Genomic DNA, 18,360 nt, shown 5'->3' on the forward strand with positions numbered 1-18,360 from the left:
AGGGACCTGGGGGTCCTGGTGGACAGCAGGATGACCGTGAGCCAGCACTGTGCCCTTGCGGCCAAGAAGGCCAATGGCATCCTGGGGTGTATTAGAAGGGGGGTGGTTAGTAGGTTGAGAGAGGTTCTCCTTCCCCTCTACTCTGCCCTGATGAGACCTCATCTGGAATATTGTGTCTAGTTCTGGGCCCCTCAGTTCAAGAAGGACTGAGAACTGTTTGAGAGAGTCCAGTGCAGAGCCACAAAGATGATGAAGGGAGTGGAGCATCTCCCTTATGAGGAAAGGCTGAGGGAGCTGGGTCTCTTTAGCTTGGAGAAGAGGAGACTGAGGGGTGACCTCAAATAAAGTTTATAAATATGTAAAGGGTGATTGTCATGAGGATGAAGCCAGGCTCTTCTCAGTGACAACCAATGATAAGACAAGGGGCAATGGGTGCAAACTGGAACATAGGAGGCTTCACTTAAATACGAGAAGAAGCTTCTTCACAGTGAGGGTGACAGACACTGGAACAGGCTGCCCAGGGAGGTTGTGGAGTCTCCTTCTCTGGAGACATTCAAAACCTGCCTGGACACATCCCTGTGTAACCTCATCTGGGTGTTCCTGCTCTGGCGGGGGGATTGGACTAGATGACCCTTCGAGGTCCCTTCCAATCCCTAACATTCTGTGATTCTGTGTTGGTGCCAAATGAGTGAGTGGAGAAATGAGGAACAAGAGGAGTGTGATGCTTGTGCTCCGGGACGAAAAATGCAATATGTCTGTGTTTTGTTTACAGCTGTGAGCATGGGAATGGGTAAAGTAGGTCAAAACTCTTCTTGCCTTATGGGGAGAGGGACTTTCCCCCTTGGTTTGTGTTTGTTTGGTTTTGCTTTTTTTTGTCTTGTCAGTGTGTGTTTTCCCCATTGGTAAAAGAGACGAAATGAAAAGGAGGTGCTGGGGAGAAAGGGGTAACTGAGAAACTAAGTACACAGAAAGGAAAAGACATGTTGGAAATAATAATGAAAAATCATAATTTTCTGTACAAAAGGAGAATTCAGGCAAGAAGTAACTCCCTTTTAGACTATTTTAGTAGACAATTGTGAGCGACCCAGATGGCTAGCACAGTTTTCAAAGAAAGAGTGGAGTTGTGGTTAACTGTTCAAACACAGTTGGCTTGATTTCCCCTTCAGATTCAACTGCAGCACTGGAATTGCTGTTAGCATCTGTATTATTTGGAGCTGGGGCCTGGGGCCTTGCCCCTTACCCCTTCCTGAAAAGCCCAGGCAGCAAGAGAGTAGTCAGGCATGCAAGGGCAGCCATGACATGATGCTCTCCCAAAGCAAGTAGCAGGTTTAGTTGGGGTCTAACCTGTTTGTGAGGCCAGTAATGTTTGAGTGAAAAATTAAGTTTATTGCAGAATCCTAAGCTACTAGCAGAAACTTGAAGTCTTAACAGACTCCAAACCACTGCTGCTGTTAGTGAGATCTAAAATAGAAACCTGTTCTCTCTGGATTAAAGTTGTCTTCTATTTGATCTCAAGGAGTATGTTTTTCAGGCTTCTAGTATTTGGTTAAAACTGAAAGTAATAACTGGATTTCTTAGCCTTCTGTTTTGGCTGCATAATTTTATCTTTAAGCTTCATTATTCTAGGTGAAACTTAGTACTTGCTAGTAGAAAGTTAGTATTTGCAAACCACTGGGTACAGTGGGTCCAACTATTTGCCCTGACTGAGGACCAGAATGTGACTATGACATCCCAGGAGCTGAGTGCTCCAGCTATGAACTTGGTATGAGCAAGGCTTTGACTGCCAGCCACACATGAAAGGTTTGTGACTCAATTGCTGCCTACTCCTTTTACCTTAAGAGGGTCAAGACACACATCTAAAACAGAGGAGCAAATTTCTCTGTCTTTCAACTCTCCCAAGTTCATGGTTGTGACAAAGCTTGTCAGGGAAGCAAGGTGGACCAACTAATAGATGAATAAAAACAGATGAGCTTATAGGAATATGAATCCTTGCTTGAGCCTTGGTTATGAGCACAAGTGTCTCTTGCTACAGTGGCTTGCTCCTAGATCCCAGGAATGATATCTGGATTTTACAGCCAAGTACAAGACTTCACATTGTTCTAAAGCACAGCATGTGGTCTGAGTGCACAGGTTTCTCCCCATCCTGGGTGGACCTGCAGAGCTCTGCTGGGTTGTCCTGTCCTGAGGTGCTCTCAGCTCATTAAGATGGCAAAATATGGCTTCTGTGTTTTTTCTTGCTGAAGCTGACAAGTGGCAAGTGCTCCAGAGACCTTTCCAAACCCTGTTTGTATTTTTGCAGGGAATGTAAAACCACCCTGGGAACTAAGGCAAGCACGTGGGTTATCCCCAGGTAGGAGTGTGCTGTCAGAGGCTGAATGCCTGCAGTGGCACCATTGTGGCAAACCCATCTCACTGCTCCTCTGCCTACAACAGAGGAGGAAGAGGCATTTTTTCTAGGCATTGCAGCACTGGAGACCAGCAGCAGTTGTGTCCTGCACTGCAGTGCAAGGGGAGAGTGCCACCCGCTGGGTAGCCAGCATGGGAGATGGTGCAGGGAACACATCCTGTTGATGTGCAGGTGCTGGCTGCAAGCTAGTTTGGCCCAGGTTTGACAATGGTTGACGCAGTCAGCCCATCCTGCTGGCTAGATGGGGCTGAGGGAGGATTTGCCTGCAAACTATATCTCACCTTCAACCTGCCTGACCACAACCTTTTAGGAGCAGCCCAGGAGCACCTCCGCTTCCCTCTCAGACATCCTCTTATATCCAGCCCAACAGGTACTCTCAGAAATCCACTTCTAATATTTGCTTAATTATTTTAGACTGCTGTCTTTACACCAAGCCGGATGCCTGATTTCTGTGGCTCCTTCATGTGTGCTCTTGCCCCTCTTCAGCCCTATTTTCTCCCTCAGCTTGAAATGAGCCTTTGTATGTCAAGTCCAGGAGAAACCACGGATGTGAAAAGCCTGTTTAAGAGCCTCACAAGATAACTAGGTTTCTAAACACAAGAACTGCTTCTGCCCTCAACAGAGAAGACCAAATAGCTCTTGAAGCAAAAAAAGAGTGGTTTTTTAGCATTTTGCGCAGTCTTGAGAGATGTGTGTTGAGGAAAAAAACAAATTCCATCCTTCACACTTGCCTGAAGACAAAAGTAAGCTACTTCTCAGGCATCATTTGAGAAGGCTACTGTAGAAACTATGCTTAGGTCGAAGCTTTCCTTAAGTCAAAGAAAAGCCAGTTATAGCTTCTATAGAATGAAGGTGTGAGCATCACAAGCCAAAGCCTGGCTGACACTTTTAACTTGGGTGTCCAGGTGGGATTTACAAGTGAACAAAATACCAAGTGTCTTCTCCAGGAACAGAAATATTGGGGAATGGGATTTTTTTTAGCATTCCTCCGGCAAGGCAACCCCAGGGCAATACCAGGTTTATCTCCTACATTTTTAAAGCTCTGTTTGTTCTTTTTTTAGTTTAGGTGTGCAACAGCTGCATTTTCCCTTGGAGCAGTTTATTAAAACTCTGACTGGGCAAGAAAAGCCTGTCAGTTTCTCCTGAAATCATGGCAATGTCTTCTAGGCTGGCTGTCCACCTAATGCCTTGACTAAGATCTTCTCCTGACATGCTTCAGGCTAGGAACTTACCAAAAGCAAACATGTAAAACAGGGCATCAGTATTATTGTAGTTCAGAAGTAATGGTTTGATCTTAAAGGAGAAATATACAGATCTTATTTTTGTAAGTAGAAAAATGAGGCATTTATTTGCATATAGACTTCAATAAAGTTCCTGTAGAACCATTCTAGCTACAGCAAATGTATCAAACCATTTAATAATTTCCCATACTAGCAGAAATGCACACAGTATCTTTTGTTCATATGAAAATCACTTTTCAAGGGATGCCAATTTTGAAGTTATGCAGCTGAACAGCTGCTCATTTTTTTCTTCTCTAGTACCTTGGCCACCACTCCTTTGTCACAAACTCTTCTAGAGAAAGGCGGGGAGAGCTCCATTTCAGATTAAAAAACAACTCGTTTTTTAGAGAGCCTTCCCCAGATATCTGGCAAAAGCATCACTCAGAATTAATATAGTAGATAGTTCTCCTCCTGCCTTTGAAAAGGAGTTCTCTTTAAAGCTTGACTAATGCATTAGACGGGATTATAGGATTAAAGAGCTCCTGAAGGGTAGAGACCCACTTCTAGAAGATGCCCAGTAATTATTTATTTCAAGGCTAGTAATGATGCAGTGAAAATGTACGCTTTCATGAGCCTCAAGTTCATACATCCAGAGATGCACAGGTTGATCAACTCCCCAGACATCCACTCAGGGAATCCACAAAGATTTTTGGTACAAACAAATTCTCTATTAAGTTAATTAGCTTTATGTATGAAAAAGTTCAGATTAAGAATAGGACGTTGCTTTGACGTTGCTCTGCAGGCAGTCACCACTCATGAAATGATCTTCACTTCAGGCTTGGACTCTTCTAGGGCCCTCAGCTCATCATCCACTTCAGAACTCCAGAAAATGTCGTACAAACTATACCCAGACAAAAAGGCAAGCAGGTTCAGTGAGCATCCTCCCATTAAGGGGAAAGATGTACAAATGGCCAGTATGGGAAGATTGTATAACAGGAAGGGCCCCATCTAGGTTCCAGAGTCTGGCCCAACAGCCAGAAACATGCCTGACAACATAGGACCCTATTACTTTCTCCCCAGAACCACCTTCCCTTGGTTCTCAGCACCCATGGACCAAAGAGATCAAGGCACTGTGTTCACATCACTTGGAAAGGACAAGGAGCCTTTTGCAACATGCAGATAGCATTTGACAACCCCTGGGTCACCAGTTGCCCTCAGGTGCAATTCCCAGAGAGCTGGTGCTCACGCCCCCCTCCCTGCAGTGCCCCAGCATGCTGGAGCTCACCACCTGCCAGGGGGAATGCAACCAGGACCACAAACATCTCACATTAACTGCTGCACGTTGCAGCTGGGATTCCTCAAGGCTTCACAAATCTTCCTGACACCTTCATCTTCCAGAGAGTTGTAGCTCAGGTCCAGCTCAGTAAGGCACTGCTTGGTAGCTATGACAGTGGCAAGGGTTGCACAGCAGGTTGCCGTGAGATCGCAGTTACCCAGCCTGCAGAGAGAGGATGGAGAGGCCTGTTCAGTGAGTGATGGCTCCAGAGGCCAGCCCACCAGGCCACACTTGAGCAGCAGGCATCTGTAGCACAGACCAGAGATCCCCATTAGGCTGGCATCTCTGAGACATCGGCAGGAGCTGGTCCATGATCTTCCCACAGAGACAGCCGTCCTCATGGTGACTGCTGAAACACCCAAAAGTCCTCCCTAAAGCTTAATTGTGTGTGGCTACAGGGGGAGAAGGAACCCTAAAAGGATACTCACAACTTCGACACCATGTATAATCTTGTCCTTGGTTTAAACTCATCATAAATAATCTCTAAAGTTTATTACTTGAGACTTGCAACCAACTTGCAACTGAGGCTTCTCAGCTGAGAACCAAGCAGCTTTAACTGGTCAGCAAACATATTTCTGGACAAAGTCTTACTGATGTCTCACACAACTCATCTGCATAACTCACTGTGAGTCTTGGGCATTGGAGCACAGCTCAGGCTTCTGTCAAATGGTGTGGAAACAAGCAGACAAGCACGGTGCCCCAAGCATCATGCAGGCCACAGCCACACCAGTCCAGAGCTCAGTGCCCGCCTGGGAAGTAAACAGGCAGATGGGGAAGGCGAGTCACACCACAGGGCTGGAGTGATGCTCCAGTTGGTCTCCTGCTCCTGCTGGTGAGTTTGGACCAGCACCTGCACTGGCACCCATAGAGACTATGGAAAGCAAGAGGCAGCTGGTGAATCCAAGGCAGACTTGCACTGTGACTGGTAGGCATGGGAATTAACGTGCCAGACCTCAACCAGCAGTTCCTCCACCTCAGCATCCCACCTGAGAGATGCCCCACAGGTGAATTCAGAAGAGGACACATGACACTCTACAGTGAACAGCTCACAGAAAAAAAAGCAAGATCCCTCCAGCCACCCTACACTCTGCTTTAGATCCTGAACATACACTGCACTGTGAACTTTCAGTTCTGCACCTGGGAGAGCACCTCTGGATGGCTATGCATGATCACATGGGTAACAGCCTATACTTGCAAGACACCATGAGTGACAGGATACATGGAAAAACTTGTGGCTTCCATTTACTTGCTATTGGACTAGTTAAACACTACTTTGCAATGTGAATTGTTTCATGTGAGCAAAAAAATACCATGCTACCAACTATTGCTATCATCCTCTCTTCGCACACTATTCTTAGAAGGGTAACCACAGCAAGAGAGAAGACAACTTCTAAGGGTGCACCTTACCATAGGGACTGGATGTTGCAGTTGGGGTGCAGCAGCCCTTCACACATGAGTTCAACACCTGCATCTCCCAACTTGTTCTCACCCATGTGCAGTACTTTCAAGTGTTTGTTCACACTGAGAGCAGAGCTGACGGCCTTGCAGCAAGCAGTCGTGAGCCCACACTCCCTAATCCTGCAAGGCAAAAAGTGACATGAGATCTGGATGGGGAATATAGAGGCACCGTTCACTTCTTCACATAAGCCTGGATAGTGGGAACAGAGGAACCAAAGCCTTTCCACAATCACTGTACTCCTCTCAACCTCTTATCTGCTTGACCCTTTCTAAGCAGCATCTCTTCCACTCTTAATATGTGGGATGTGCATCTTGCAGTGTGCACCTAGGAAAGGCACCTGCCCATAAGGCACACAGAGACAAAGCGTGCTGCTGTCACAGTCACTCTTGGCTCCACGGTACACTCCTGAGGCACCTCATGAACTCCCCCTTCAGCTCGGGGCAGGAGCTGAACTTGCAATGTAGGAAAGTTCAAGTGCTGCTCCTTCAATTTCTACGTAAAAGAACAATTTTCCTCTCCCAGTCATGTGATAACAGACCATCCCAACCTAAAAGGTAACTCTGTCAGCAGAGAGGATGCTGAGAACTTTTTATGTCATTAGAGCCTTCTTATGGCTCATCAATGAAAGAGCTTGGATCCAGTGGAGAACCTGAGATCTGAGCACAGCACTCATTTTGCTACTACATGAGGCATTTCAACTTCAAAAGTCTCTTAGCTGCCATTTGTTGCATGATGAAATATGTTAGATAGTAGCTCTGCAAGTGATGCTCGGTCTCCTATTGCTTTTAACAGGATGACTATGGGGCAAATCTTCAAAGTGTCTGCAAGTTTAGAAATACAAATCCCTTTAGCTCTGTAAGTCTAAATCCTTTAGGTAACAACTAGCACAAGTTGTTCCTGGAACCATAACAACTGAGCTTCTATCTGGTAGGCATTTCTTCACCTATATCTTTTTTCAGTAAGGTCTCCAAAGAAGGCAGTGGGTATGTGAAACTTGACAGCAGCTCACCATAGCTCCTGGAGTTTAGATTTGGGATCCTTGAGTGCCTGACACAGCATTTCCATCCCCGAATCTCTCAGGTTATTGTCTATCAGACTGATCTCTGTGAGGGTCTCTTTTGTACTGATGAGTCTGGAGAGATCTTTACAGCTAGCACTTGTGAGATCACAGTCCCATAACCTGCAGGGAAGAACAAAATATTATTTTCCCCCAAGAACTACTTAGATTAGAAAACAGAGTCCTATTCTAGTATTCTGGATTTCTGGTTACATCATGTAATTTTCTTCTATCCTTCACAAAACCCATTCATGCATCATACCACACAGCTTTCTCCTTACTTTCCATCTGATGCACCAAAAGCTCTGTTTGTAACACAAAAAATATATACAGACATGCAACTGTAGACTGATAACTCAACAGGAAGCCAAGACAACACCACCACAAATTTCCATTCACCCTCTCCCCAGAATCTGATCCAAGTGATTTCAGTGCAGTCCTGCTTGTTTTGAGAAGTAACTAATTTGCAGTAGAGACATTTTTGTTTCACTAGGGTGTGTAACTGAGAAACTTTCCACTTAGGAGCAAACCAGCAGCACAATGTAGATAGCTTGGAGGTTGCAAGAGCGATTTAACCTCTGCCTACCCTTACCATAGCTTCTGGATTTTGCAGTTAGGATGCATCAGTCCTTGGCACAGCAGAGCTAGACCAGAGTCCCCAATCTTGTTATCTCCCACGGAGAGATCTATCAGTGATGACTTGTTACTGAGAACAGCACTAATCTCCCAACAGGTATCACTGGTTATGCCACAGTTCTCCAGGCTGCAGAAAAAAAACACAGCTGGAGTTGCTACTCCAGACCTGCTACATTAGATACACCCCAACAGCTGAGTCTGAGAAGTGGCTATGGGCTGGTTCCTTGCTGCAAACCAGCACAGCTCAGCTGGGCATTGCAAGACTCTGCAAGGCTCAGAGATGATACAGGTATCCTAGATGGGCTCAGGCTGAGGCAACACACCATTCCTGCACTCCACAAGGCTGTTGGGCACTTTTACTCTGACCCAGCCATTCACATTCATTAATGCAAGGATCATTTTTGCCAAACTCCCCATTTATATTGACTGTCCTTTTTAAGAACTTCTGGCTGTATCACACAGTGAGTCCTTGGCAGCCAAGCCCTCCTGAAGCACAGGGACAAGAAAAAATTAATCATGATTCTCCCTTAAACCCTTTCGGGGGCCAAATCCAGCATCTCTGTTCTGAAGCAAAAAAGGAATCTGAATAAATACACTCGAATAGCTGCTATGGGGCAAATGCTCCTCTGCTCTGAGATACTGGCGAGCAGTCACCCCTTGTAATTGCAGGCTTAACCTGGGGTACATGGTCACACTGTACCAACCGGCATAAGAGTGAGCTCAGAATTGCACAATTAAAAAAAAAGTCAAAAAAAACCCAAACTGAAAGCCCCAGACATTTGCTTGCAGTTTCCAGTTACAGAAATCTGAGCCAGCAAAAAATCTGGCCTAAATTTCAAGCATTCCTGACAAAAATTTTTCTGTCTCATGGATGGTATGACTAGCAGCAGGACTAGTTGCAGTTAGAGATAACCAGCTCTTCCTTACTGTAGTAACTCTAGGTTGCAGCTTGCCTCCACCAGTCCCCGGCACAGCTGCTTTACAGCCGTATCTCCTAGTGTGTTGTTACTCAGGCTGAGCTCCTTCAGGGTGGGCTTGCTTTGCAGAGCAGCATTGAGAGCTTCCACAATATCACCTGTGAGTTCGCAATACTCCAGCCTGCAAGAAGAAAAGAAGTCCAGGGGAAAAACAACTATCTTTACCATGTCCTGCCACCCAAAAGATATAATCTGGGCAAAGTGCGTGTAAGCCAGGGCAGAAAACATCCCAACAAGAGTTCAGACCACACAAAGCATTAAAATAGAGACAACCTCAAGAGTTTTTAATTGCATCTCCCTGCTCATTTCAGGAAGTGTTAATTCTTAAACTAGACCTCAGGGGATTCTAGCAAGACTAATTACCCTCCCCATTTTTACACTAGACCTCCATTAAACCAATGCCTTGGAACACAAGACCGAGTTTTGCATTGTGGCACATCATGCAGCCTCACCACTGAGCCTTCCTGGGAGGAGCTGGGGGCTGTGAATCGACTGGGTCACACTCAGCCATAAAACAAGGACCAAGTGCAATAGAATCAGACTTGTCCTGGGCATCTGAGCGGTCCTGCATTAACAGCCATCACTGCCAGGAGGGCTAAACAAAACCTATAGGAACAGATGCCCAGATCTTACAAACACACAAGACCTACCAGCACGAACAGGCACGACACAATTTCAGATAAAACAGGAAGAAATCCACATCTGGCAACAAAACTCCTGCTTGTCTCAGGAAAAGACAAGCATGACCTGTCTGATAATCAAATAAGCCCAGTGACTACTTACTGCAGCTTCTGCAGCTTACAGTTGGGGTTCATCATCCCTTGACACAGCACCTTCACTCCACTGGTTCCCAGTTTGTTATCACCTACATGCAGCTCTGTCAGAGATGGCTGTGCACTGAGGACGGAGCGGAGAGTCTCACAGCTGGCACTCGTCAGATTGCAGTTTTGCAGCCTGACAGAGAGAGAGGCAACCAGGGTGAGGGAAATGCAAACACCAGAATTACAGATGTTCTTCTTAGAGAGTTGTACCTGCTGAGGTTTGAGCTTGGAAAGGACACCATGGCACTGACAAGTGCGTAACCCTCTAGAAAGCCATATGTCCAGGTTAGTACTGCTATTTTACAGGTGTGCCAAAATATTTTATCAGCTAGAATTATATCTGCAGCATGAACAATAGCTCCCATGCTTCCTTCAGTGTAAATGCTCATATAGTACCTCTAGCAGAAGAATGATCCACCCTACACTAAGCAACACTGCAACTGCTTTATAGAAGTGTTTCAATCCTCATGAGGCTCTTCCCAGAGATAAAGCAAGGGCATCTTATGATTTCTTGCCCCTTCTGGAAATGTGATCCAGAGTGGCTAAAAGTAAAAATCTTGTCCCACTTGGCTTAAATCCCTGGATTTAGAAGTTTAATGGTATACTACAAGAAGGATCTACACAGCTGATCCTTCAGCACTCAGGCTGGGAGAAGTAGTGTAGGAATCATGCTAGTATTGCTATGGGGTGTTGAGAGTTATTGGACAAGACTTTCTGGCAATGGAGAGGTGGTATGCATGGTGGTACTAAGTTTGACTTGGGTTTGGTTGCTCTTTTATTCCTTAAGGCATCTTACTAGAACCTCAAAAATGGACAATTATGTTTCTACAGAACTGAAACAGCCTAATGCAGGCTGTTATTTCTGGAGAAGTTTGAAGCTTACAACAAACTCCCTGAAAAATTACTTTTTTCTTAGCCTTCTATAACAGAATATCACAGTGTGATTAGCTTCACAGTCAACTTTCCCTCTATTTGTCAGTGAATCCTCATTGCAGAGTGCAGGGAGACTTCGAAGTATACCCAATCTAAAAGACAAATGACTTTTACAATGTAGTGTCATGAAGATCCTAGACCCATCTCATGAGCTAAAGGACTCCAGTATCCTGCAGAAGAGATGCTAGACAGAGAAGGTAGCAGTTCTCTGAAGGTCACTGAGGAGCAGGGGGAGCAGCCACTGGCTTTGACTAAAACTCCTGCACCATGGTTGCTGAGGGAAACCCACTATTGCTATAACGTGGTGCTGATGCCTCTGCAAAACATACTGTCTTCAACCAAGCTGGTCCTGCCCAACTGAGAAGACAAGGCTTGAGCCAGTCTGGTTGAGTGCAGAAAGACTGACAGCTCTCAAAATGCCAAGGCTCATGAGAACACCCTTTTGCTTGGCTCCTAGAGAAAGGAGCAAGCAAACTGGTCCAGACACTAAATGCTGTGCCTACAAGCGGCAGAAGAACCGCCTGAAAAATGCATTTGTGAAAATGTCAGGTATGTGTTAATGGCAGAGTGGGGCCCTCTGTGATCATCCTTTTGTTTAAACCAGCTGCCTAGGCCACAGGAAGATTTGCTACCTCTTCTAAAGGAAGTCTCCAGAAAGCCTTTATTTGGCTGGGAAAACCCTACCTGTCCTTCCCTCAGTGCTAGAAGAAAAAGGAAAACAGAGTGATGATATGGAGTCTTCCAATAAATATACCACTTAGGTTAAAACTTCCAGGTTTTTCCAACCACACCTGACCCAGATAATTGCTGACATGCACCAGCATGGCTCTTACTACCATTACATACTAGTTTGCCTCATGACTTAACCTGCAGCAGTCTGCAAGCGTGTTAGAGCAAGACAACCAATGGGGCTTTACCATAACTTCTGTAGTCTACAGCTTGGCATCAGCAACCCTTTACACAGGTATTCCATGCCTGCATCTCCCAGTTCATTGTTGTTCAGCTTCAGCTCTGTGAGGGATGGATTCATACTGATGATGGAGGAGAGATCCTCACAGTTACTGCTGGAGAGATTGCAGTCATCCAGCCTGAAACAGAAGGAGCGAAGCAGCACTTTAATCCTCAGGGTTACTCTGTTCTCCCTGGCTGGAACACTCCCCATGAAAGCAAAGTGGGCAATTTACTCCTCTGTAGTCCCTGGGATGCCTCCATAAGTATGTGCATGGCCTGCTGGGTGATGCATGGCCAAAACCAGGACATGCTCTCTCTGCAGGGCTGCAGTACAGGAAGGGCTGGACCGCAGTTCCCCAGGCCACAGACCTCCTCTGTGCTGCACAGAAGAGGGCACATGACTCAAGTCATCCCCCCTTGGCAGGGCTTCAGCTGGAGGATGCACCTTCATTTAAACACTGGTAGCAACAAACTACCTGGTGTCTGAAGCCACATCTAACCAGAGGCCAGCTTACAGGCTGTCAGACTGGTTCTGCACTGAGACCCACTAAGCTGGGTCTTCAGCTGGCCCCACAAACACCTATCAGCAGTTTGGTCTCACATAGGTAAGTCATGCCAGTCTGTACCATCTCTCTCCAGGGTGACTCTCAGCACACAAACTGTGAGTTTGCAGTGTGGCAGTGGCTTCTCCCAGCCCAGAAAGCATGCAACTTAATGAGCACAAAGAGATCTTCCCTCTCTTGAGGGAGAAAGAAAAAGACAGTATTACCAAAACAGTGTTCAAATGTTTAGATAACCACATTACCTAGCTGAGTTCTATTGCATGCTATAGAACAAGGGCAGTATTACTTCATGCCGAAGGACGCAGCATTACTTCATACCAAAGGATGTTTATCTACAGTTGAAAAAAACTTTGCAAGAGAATTTTTTTTCCACCTCCCCTTTAAATTAACTTTCTGGATAAAAATAGGTAGAATCATTCCTGTTACTGTGTAATTTCTAAGTCACAGGTCAACAGTTCTGCCACTAAAAAACACAGGAGATAAATGCAATAGTTCTTACTTAGAAAAGATGATACACAGTTACTACCTGATGGTTTTGCAGGATTTCATTGTGGACAGAAGTTCAGCCCATCTAGATGGGTTCATCTCCTCACACTGGATGTCTAGCTCCATTTTGAGAGTTGAGATAAGATCTGAAATTAAAAAAAAACAAAACAAAACAAACTAAAAACAAACAAAACACCTTTTTTTTTTTTTTCATTGATTGAGAAGCAACAATCCTCTTCAACTCCCCCGGCTCTCAGCAGCGAGTTATGCTGTGCAGAGAACAGATCATGTTTTTCCAACACTAGCCTGCTGCAAGCACCAGTACAAGCCAGCAGCATTACAGCAGTTTTTTCTGGGACTCGGCAAGGCCCTCCTCCGAGAGGCAAAATGCACATGGATCCTGGAAAGATACGGCAATAGCTTGTTATCTGAAGGCTTCTTGCACGAGAATAAGATGCTCACGTTCCCTCTCCAAAGGAGCTTAACCAGAGTGAGCTTTTTAGAGGCACTAGTTCTGCTGTCTCAGTATCAAACTACTGAGCCACACAGTTGCCGAGTGTTACCAGTGTGGCACACCTGATTGATTGTGAGACCTTGAGCTATATTTAAAATCGGGGTATTTTTGACAGAATGAGGAAGATGAGCATGAGAACTGCTTGGGCTCAGATTAAAACCCCTGCTGGCCACACATTTGTGTGTGAGAGGTGGAACCTAGGCAGATGGGAGAAGCATTCCTCCATAATTTGATATCCAAGCTTTGAAAGATCACTCTGGTTGGGCAAGTGCAAGTACAGAGAAGCCGGTAAGCACGATTTTTTTTTTTTTGCTCTGCAGTCAAACTGCATGTCTGAACTGATGTAAACACAGCACCTTTCAGAACAGCTCCAGATAAACATGCACAAAAATACGACAAGGCCAATAGCTAAGCTCTAGTCAGAGTTTACGAGGGATAGTATTAAAGGCAGCGCTCCAGTAGATGACAATATGCAGCCTTGGTTTCTTGGCTTTGCTAACATGACTCAGACTACAGGATATTTAAAAAAAAAAAAAAATCCTGAGCTATCACATTGGAATGAGAACAGTAAAGAAAAAACACCAGGCATTACTGACTGCAGTTCATCACTGTCTTCCCCTGCTACCATAAAGTCAGGCGTACCCCACAACAGGCCTTTCAGAGAGGTGATCTCGGTATCAGAGCATAAATCGGGTTTCACCCTCAACAAATCCCTCATCCACGTGGGAAGAGGACCCGACACAGGAGGAGGGAGGCAACGAGTACATTCTATTAAAGCACACGAGGGAAAGCAGGACACGGGACTGGTGTTAGCAGACCTCAGGTACATACTCGGCCTGTCTCCTTTCAACCGCAAAGCAAAGCGCTGCTGGAAGTCACGACCGCGGCCTCAGTGGGTTCGCATCACAGCCCCACGTGTAAAGGGGCTTGAATCCCGTGGTGTTACAAACCAGGGGAAAAAACTGAGAGAACAGCTCAATGGAAATTAATTACATAATTTAGGAAACACCTCCCGAGTTTGCTTACTATATTGCTTATTTTGCCTCCCTCAGATCGAAAACAGAGTTCCCCCTCCACCAAGCTCTGCACCTTCCTGCAAGCTGAGGGAGAACCGTATCTGGGGGTAGCGCACCTCCGCGCACGGCGCGGTGCCACCCCCGCGCGCACACCCGCCACTGCCGCTCTCCTTGCCTGGTCACCGCTGCAGGCGGCCGCGCTCTTTACTCACAAGGCTTCCCCACACACTTCCCCGCACCGCGGTTAACGCTTCACACCGGAACTCCCCCAGCTTCCCCTTTGCCCAGCCCCGCCCCTTCCGCCGCTCCGCCCGCGCCGCCGCGCCTGCCCGCCCGGCTCCTTCCTGGCTCGTCCCAGCGGGGCGGGCACGGAGCCGAGCGGGGCGGAGCGCAGCGGGGCGGGGTCAGTCTCCTCTCTTCATCACGCTTTTTTCCCTTTCATTCCACTTTTCCTCCTTCTCTCCCCTTTTTTTCCCTATTTTCTCTCCCTTTCCCCCCCTCTGTCTCTTTTCTTCCTCCCCCCTCTGCCACTTCTCCCTCTTTCCACTCTCTTTCCCCCTTATTACCTTTCCCTTTCAACTTTTTTCTTGACTTCTCCGTGCTTCCCTTCCTCAACTTTTTCCTTCCTTCCTTCCTTCCTTCCTTCCTTCCTTCCTTCCTTCCTTCCTTCCTTCCTTCCTTCCTTCCTTCCTTCCTTCCTTCCTTCCTTCCTTCCTTCCTTCCTTCCTTCCTCCCTCCCTCCCTCCCTCCCTCCCTCCCTCCCTCCCTCCCTCCCTCCCTCCCTCCTTTCCTCCCTCCCCTTCCCCTCTCCTCCCTTCCTTCTCTTTTCCCTTTTTTTTCCTGTGCTCTTCCCACTTACCTGTTTTCTCTCCCATTCTTCCTTCTCTCTTCTTTCCCCCTTCCCTCTTTTTGTTCCTTTTACAACCTTCTACCCTTCCTGTTTTTTCCCTTTCCCTCCTCTTTCCCTGTTGCTTTCTCATCTTCTACCCCACCTTTTCCTCCTCTTTTTCCTCCCTTTCCCTTTTTCTCCCTCTCCTGTTGCTCCTTTTTTCCATCTCCCCCATCTCCTCCCAGAGCAGAAGCACTGGGATATACGGGAAATGAGATAGGAGAGGGGGAAATCCCTGTAGTATGGGGATGCGAAAGGGATGGGAGGATCAAACATTAAATGGGAAGGTGTCCCACCCGGGCTGGAAAGGCAGCCTCTGCCCCATGCTGGGACAGAGCGCAATGGGGATGCATGCAGGTCACCCAGAGGAAGAGGCAACGTGGGGGTATCTTGGCCAGGGGAGACAGGACCCCCCTTATACTTCCCTGAGGAGGTCAAGAACTGGGAATGACAATGAGAATATCCATTCCTCAGTGGATCCTTTCAGACGACTGCATACAGAGGCCAGCTTGGAGATCCTGGAATGTCCCCCTCTTCATCCCTTTCACCAGTCCTCTCTGTGACACATTTCTTATACTCTGCCTCCCTCATTAGCACAACACATTGACCAACAGATAAGCTGCACCTCGCTGGCACAAAAGCCTCTCCTCTAAGCAGTTTGAAACGAAGCCGTGAGAGCAATGGAGGATGGGCATGTCAGAGTTTGCTTCTCTGATGACCATTGCCCTCCCTGGGCTTTCCCCATGCCGCTGCACCCACCAGACCCCAGTGACCAGCAGCTTGGCCACACACCCATCCCGTGGTGAGAGCGAGGGTGCCAGCGCCTGGCTGGGGCTGGAAGCCATTCGTCATCGCTCAGCTTGCTTCCTCCTCTGGATGCCAGCTACTCCCTGTCTCCGTATTGTTTCCCAGTACTTTTAGCTCCAGTAAAAGTTCAGATTTTCACGAGACAGAGCAAAGAAAGGTTTTGAAATGCTGAGAGCTTTCTAGGCAACATACTGAGTTGCCTCCCTTCCTCCCTCCCAAAATCTTAGCGCTTCCCCCAGTTTCTTCTTCCTGCAAACACCCCATCCCCCTGGCTCACACAACAGTTCAACAGCCATTCCCTATAAAGCAGCCTCTGCAACTCACTGCTTTAAAATTGCTACATGCTCTTCCCTGGTAAGCAGAAGGGCGTTTTTAGGGAGTTTAAGAGCCCAGTTTTGCTGCTGATACATACCTCACTCTTCTCGGCGATCTGCGGAGAGCAAGGAGGGCAGAGCTGACGCCTTCCTGCTGCTGTTACTACGCAACCTCTGCTGTTGTACACACGGTGCCTGCTAGAGGGAGAAAAGCAATTTGGGGTTGTTATGGCTTTTTTCCTCCCAGGGCAGCTCTTCAGCAGCCCACGGAGCCACACTCTGTACAGGATCGTACCTGGCTTAGTCCTGATGCAAACATCTCACAAAGCCTGATGATGATAGAGGTGGCTTTAACCTTACCTCTGATCATGGAGCCACCTGCCAGGGTTTAGCCCAGAGCAAGGAAGCAGTTGCCATTGAAGGACACATCCAAAAATGAGGCCACAAACTGTGTTAAAGTGCGAACAGAGATGCTGGAGTTTGCAAATAGTTTCCTCATTCCTCAGGCAAGCTGGTTTACTCCTGGATGGGGAGTGATGCTGAGCACGTTACAGCCTCCCTGCCACCTCACCTGGGGGTTAACCCCCTTGGCAGGGGCTAGGGCATGGCCTGGTCCTGCGCAAGCTGGATGCTCATACAGCCTGGAAGGGTTCCCCGGGATCAGCCCTGTTCTTGCCTTCCTAAAACTGCCTCTCAGAAGCAAGCAGAGCCCCTGGTCCTACACATCCTTTTCCCAAACTCCTGCTGGCTCTTCCCCTCACCAAAGATTACCCTGCTATCACTCAAGCTGCATCACATAACAATTGCAGGCTGAAGTAACCTGCTTTCTCTGCTTATCCTCAATGGCATGAAGACTAATTAATGTTTCAATAGGCTGCAAACGAACCAGAGGCAGAAAGACAGCTCTGTTTTTCCCTCCCGCAGCTGCTGATGCCAGCAGAGGAGATGGCAGCACAGGCTTGGAAACACAGCCTTTGTTGCAGCCCAGGGGCAGCACTAATGTTTTCTCCCCAGTTGTCTGTATTATCCTTCTTCTGGAGGAGATGGGAACAGACCACCGAAAGAGCTCAAAGAGCTAAACCCCACCTTCGTTAGTGCCCAGAAGCGGGTGCACCTCTTCTTTATCCCCTCCCAGGAAAGACAGGGTTGTCCACATGAAGGGGTTATTAGAGCGGTCTTCATGCCCCTGGGTCTGACTTGAGAACTGCCCAGCCATGAGCTTGGAGATGGTACAAGCTTCTGGTTTTGGTGCTTGCCAGGACACTCCCTGGCAGGCGGATGGATGGGATGCTGCAGCTGGTGAAGGATGTCTTTGCCCTTCTTGCTTAGCATGATGCTCTCAGGAAGACCACTAATGTTAGGAGGTAGGTGAATGCTGGCAAGAGGTTGCATCATTGCCTGGTCCACCAGGTAATTTGAAATCATATGCCTGTCATCCAGCGTGACAGCAAAGGTGTCATTTCCTATCCAGGCAGTGCTGGCACCTTACTGCTTTCAGTTCCGGCTCTGCCACCAAATTCAGGAGTCTCTAAAGGACAAAGTCTAGTGTTTGTTAGAGGTTTCAGAGTGGTTTATGTCACGAGGACCTTCTGTAGACCTCCTGCCCTGGACAAAGCATCCACTACACACTGGTCTGTGCTGGTGAAAAAATAGATTTACAAGCCAGGTAGCCATGCCAAGATGTTATCAGCTTCTATCTCCCTGTTGTCCCTTTGGCTGTCCTCACTGTGGGGACAATAAAAGGCATCTCAGAAAAAATCTATTGCCCTTTCCCCAACAAACAAGACCAGGCTGTCCTGCTCACTGAGATACACACAAGTCCAGAGGAAACTATGCAAAATGAGGCTGAGAAAGCCAACAGCAAACACCAGTGAGAAATGCATGTGTATATCTTTCCATGGAAACAGAGGAAGACTCCTGGCAGGGAAGGTACATCCATTTGGGCATTTGCACAGACTCAGGTTTGACCCCCTA

At 47.2% G+C, this 18,360-nt stretch overlaps 1 protein-coding gene across 5 annotated transcripts; it reads right to left on the reverse strand.

Moving 5' to 3' along the window:
• Positions 1 to 3,736: 3,736 nt before the first annotated feature.
• On the reverse strand, positions 3,737 to 16,513 carry RNH1 (ribonuclease/angiogenin inhibitor 1). Of its 5 annotated transcripts, none has more exons than XM_065636088.1 (10): positions 16,485 to 16,513; positions 12,887 to 12,992; positions 11,764 to 11,934; positions 9,876 to 10,046; positions 9,043 to 9,213; positions 8,072 to 8,242; positions 7,432 to 7,602; positions 6,371 to 6,541; positions 4,955 to 5,125; positions 3,737 to 4,528 (listed from the first exon to the last, which is right to left on the reverse strand). In XM_065636088.1, exons 2-10 carry the CDS (start codon positions 12,970 to 12,972, stop codon positions 4,441 to 4,443), a joined length of 1,371 nt encoding a protein of 456 aa, XP_065492160.1. In that variant the 5' UTR covers positions 12,973 to 12,992; positions 16,485 to 16,513; the 3' UTR covers positions 3,737 to 4,440. The 5 variants fall into 5 exon arrangements, with proteins under 5 accessions (XP_065492160.1, XP_065492161.1, XP_065492158.1 ...); XM_065636089.1 differs by lacking the exon at positions 16,485 to 16,513 and adding an exon at positions 14,943 to 15,016; XM_065636086.1 differs by lacking the exon at positions 16,485 to 16,513 and adding an exon at positions 14,589 to 14,649.
• Positions 16,514 to 18,360: the final 1,847 nt, after the last annotated feature.

The sequence above is a fragment of the Caloenas nicobarica genome, chromosome 5 (genome assembly GCF_036013445.1).
Source record: "Caloenas nicobarica isolate bCalNic1 chromosome 5, bCalNic1.hap1, whole genome shotgun sequence".
In the NCBI taxonomy this organism is placed as follows: domain Eukaryota; kingdom Metazoa; phylum Chordata; class Aves; order Columbiformes; family Columbidae; genus Caloenas; species Caloenas nicobarica.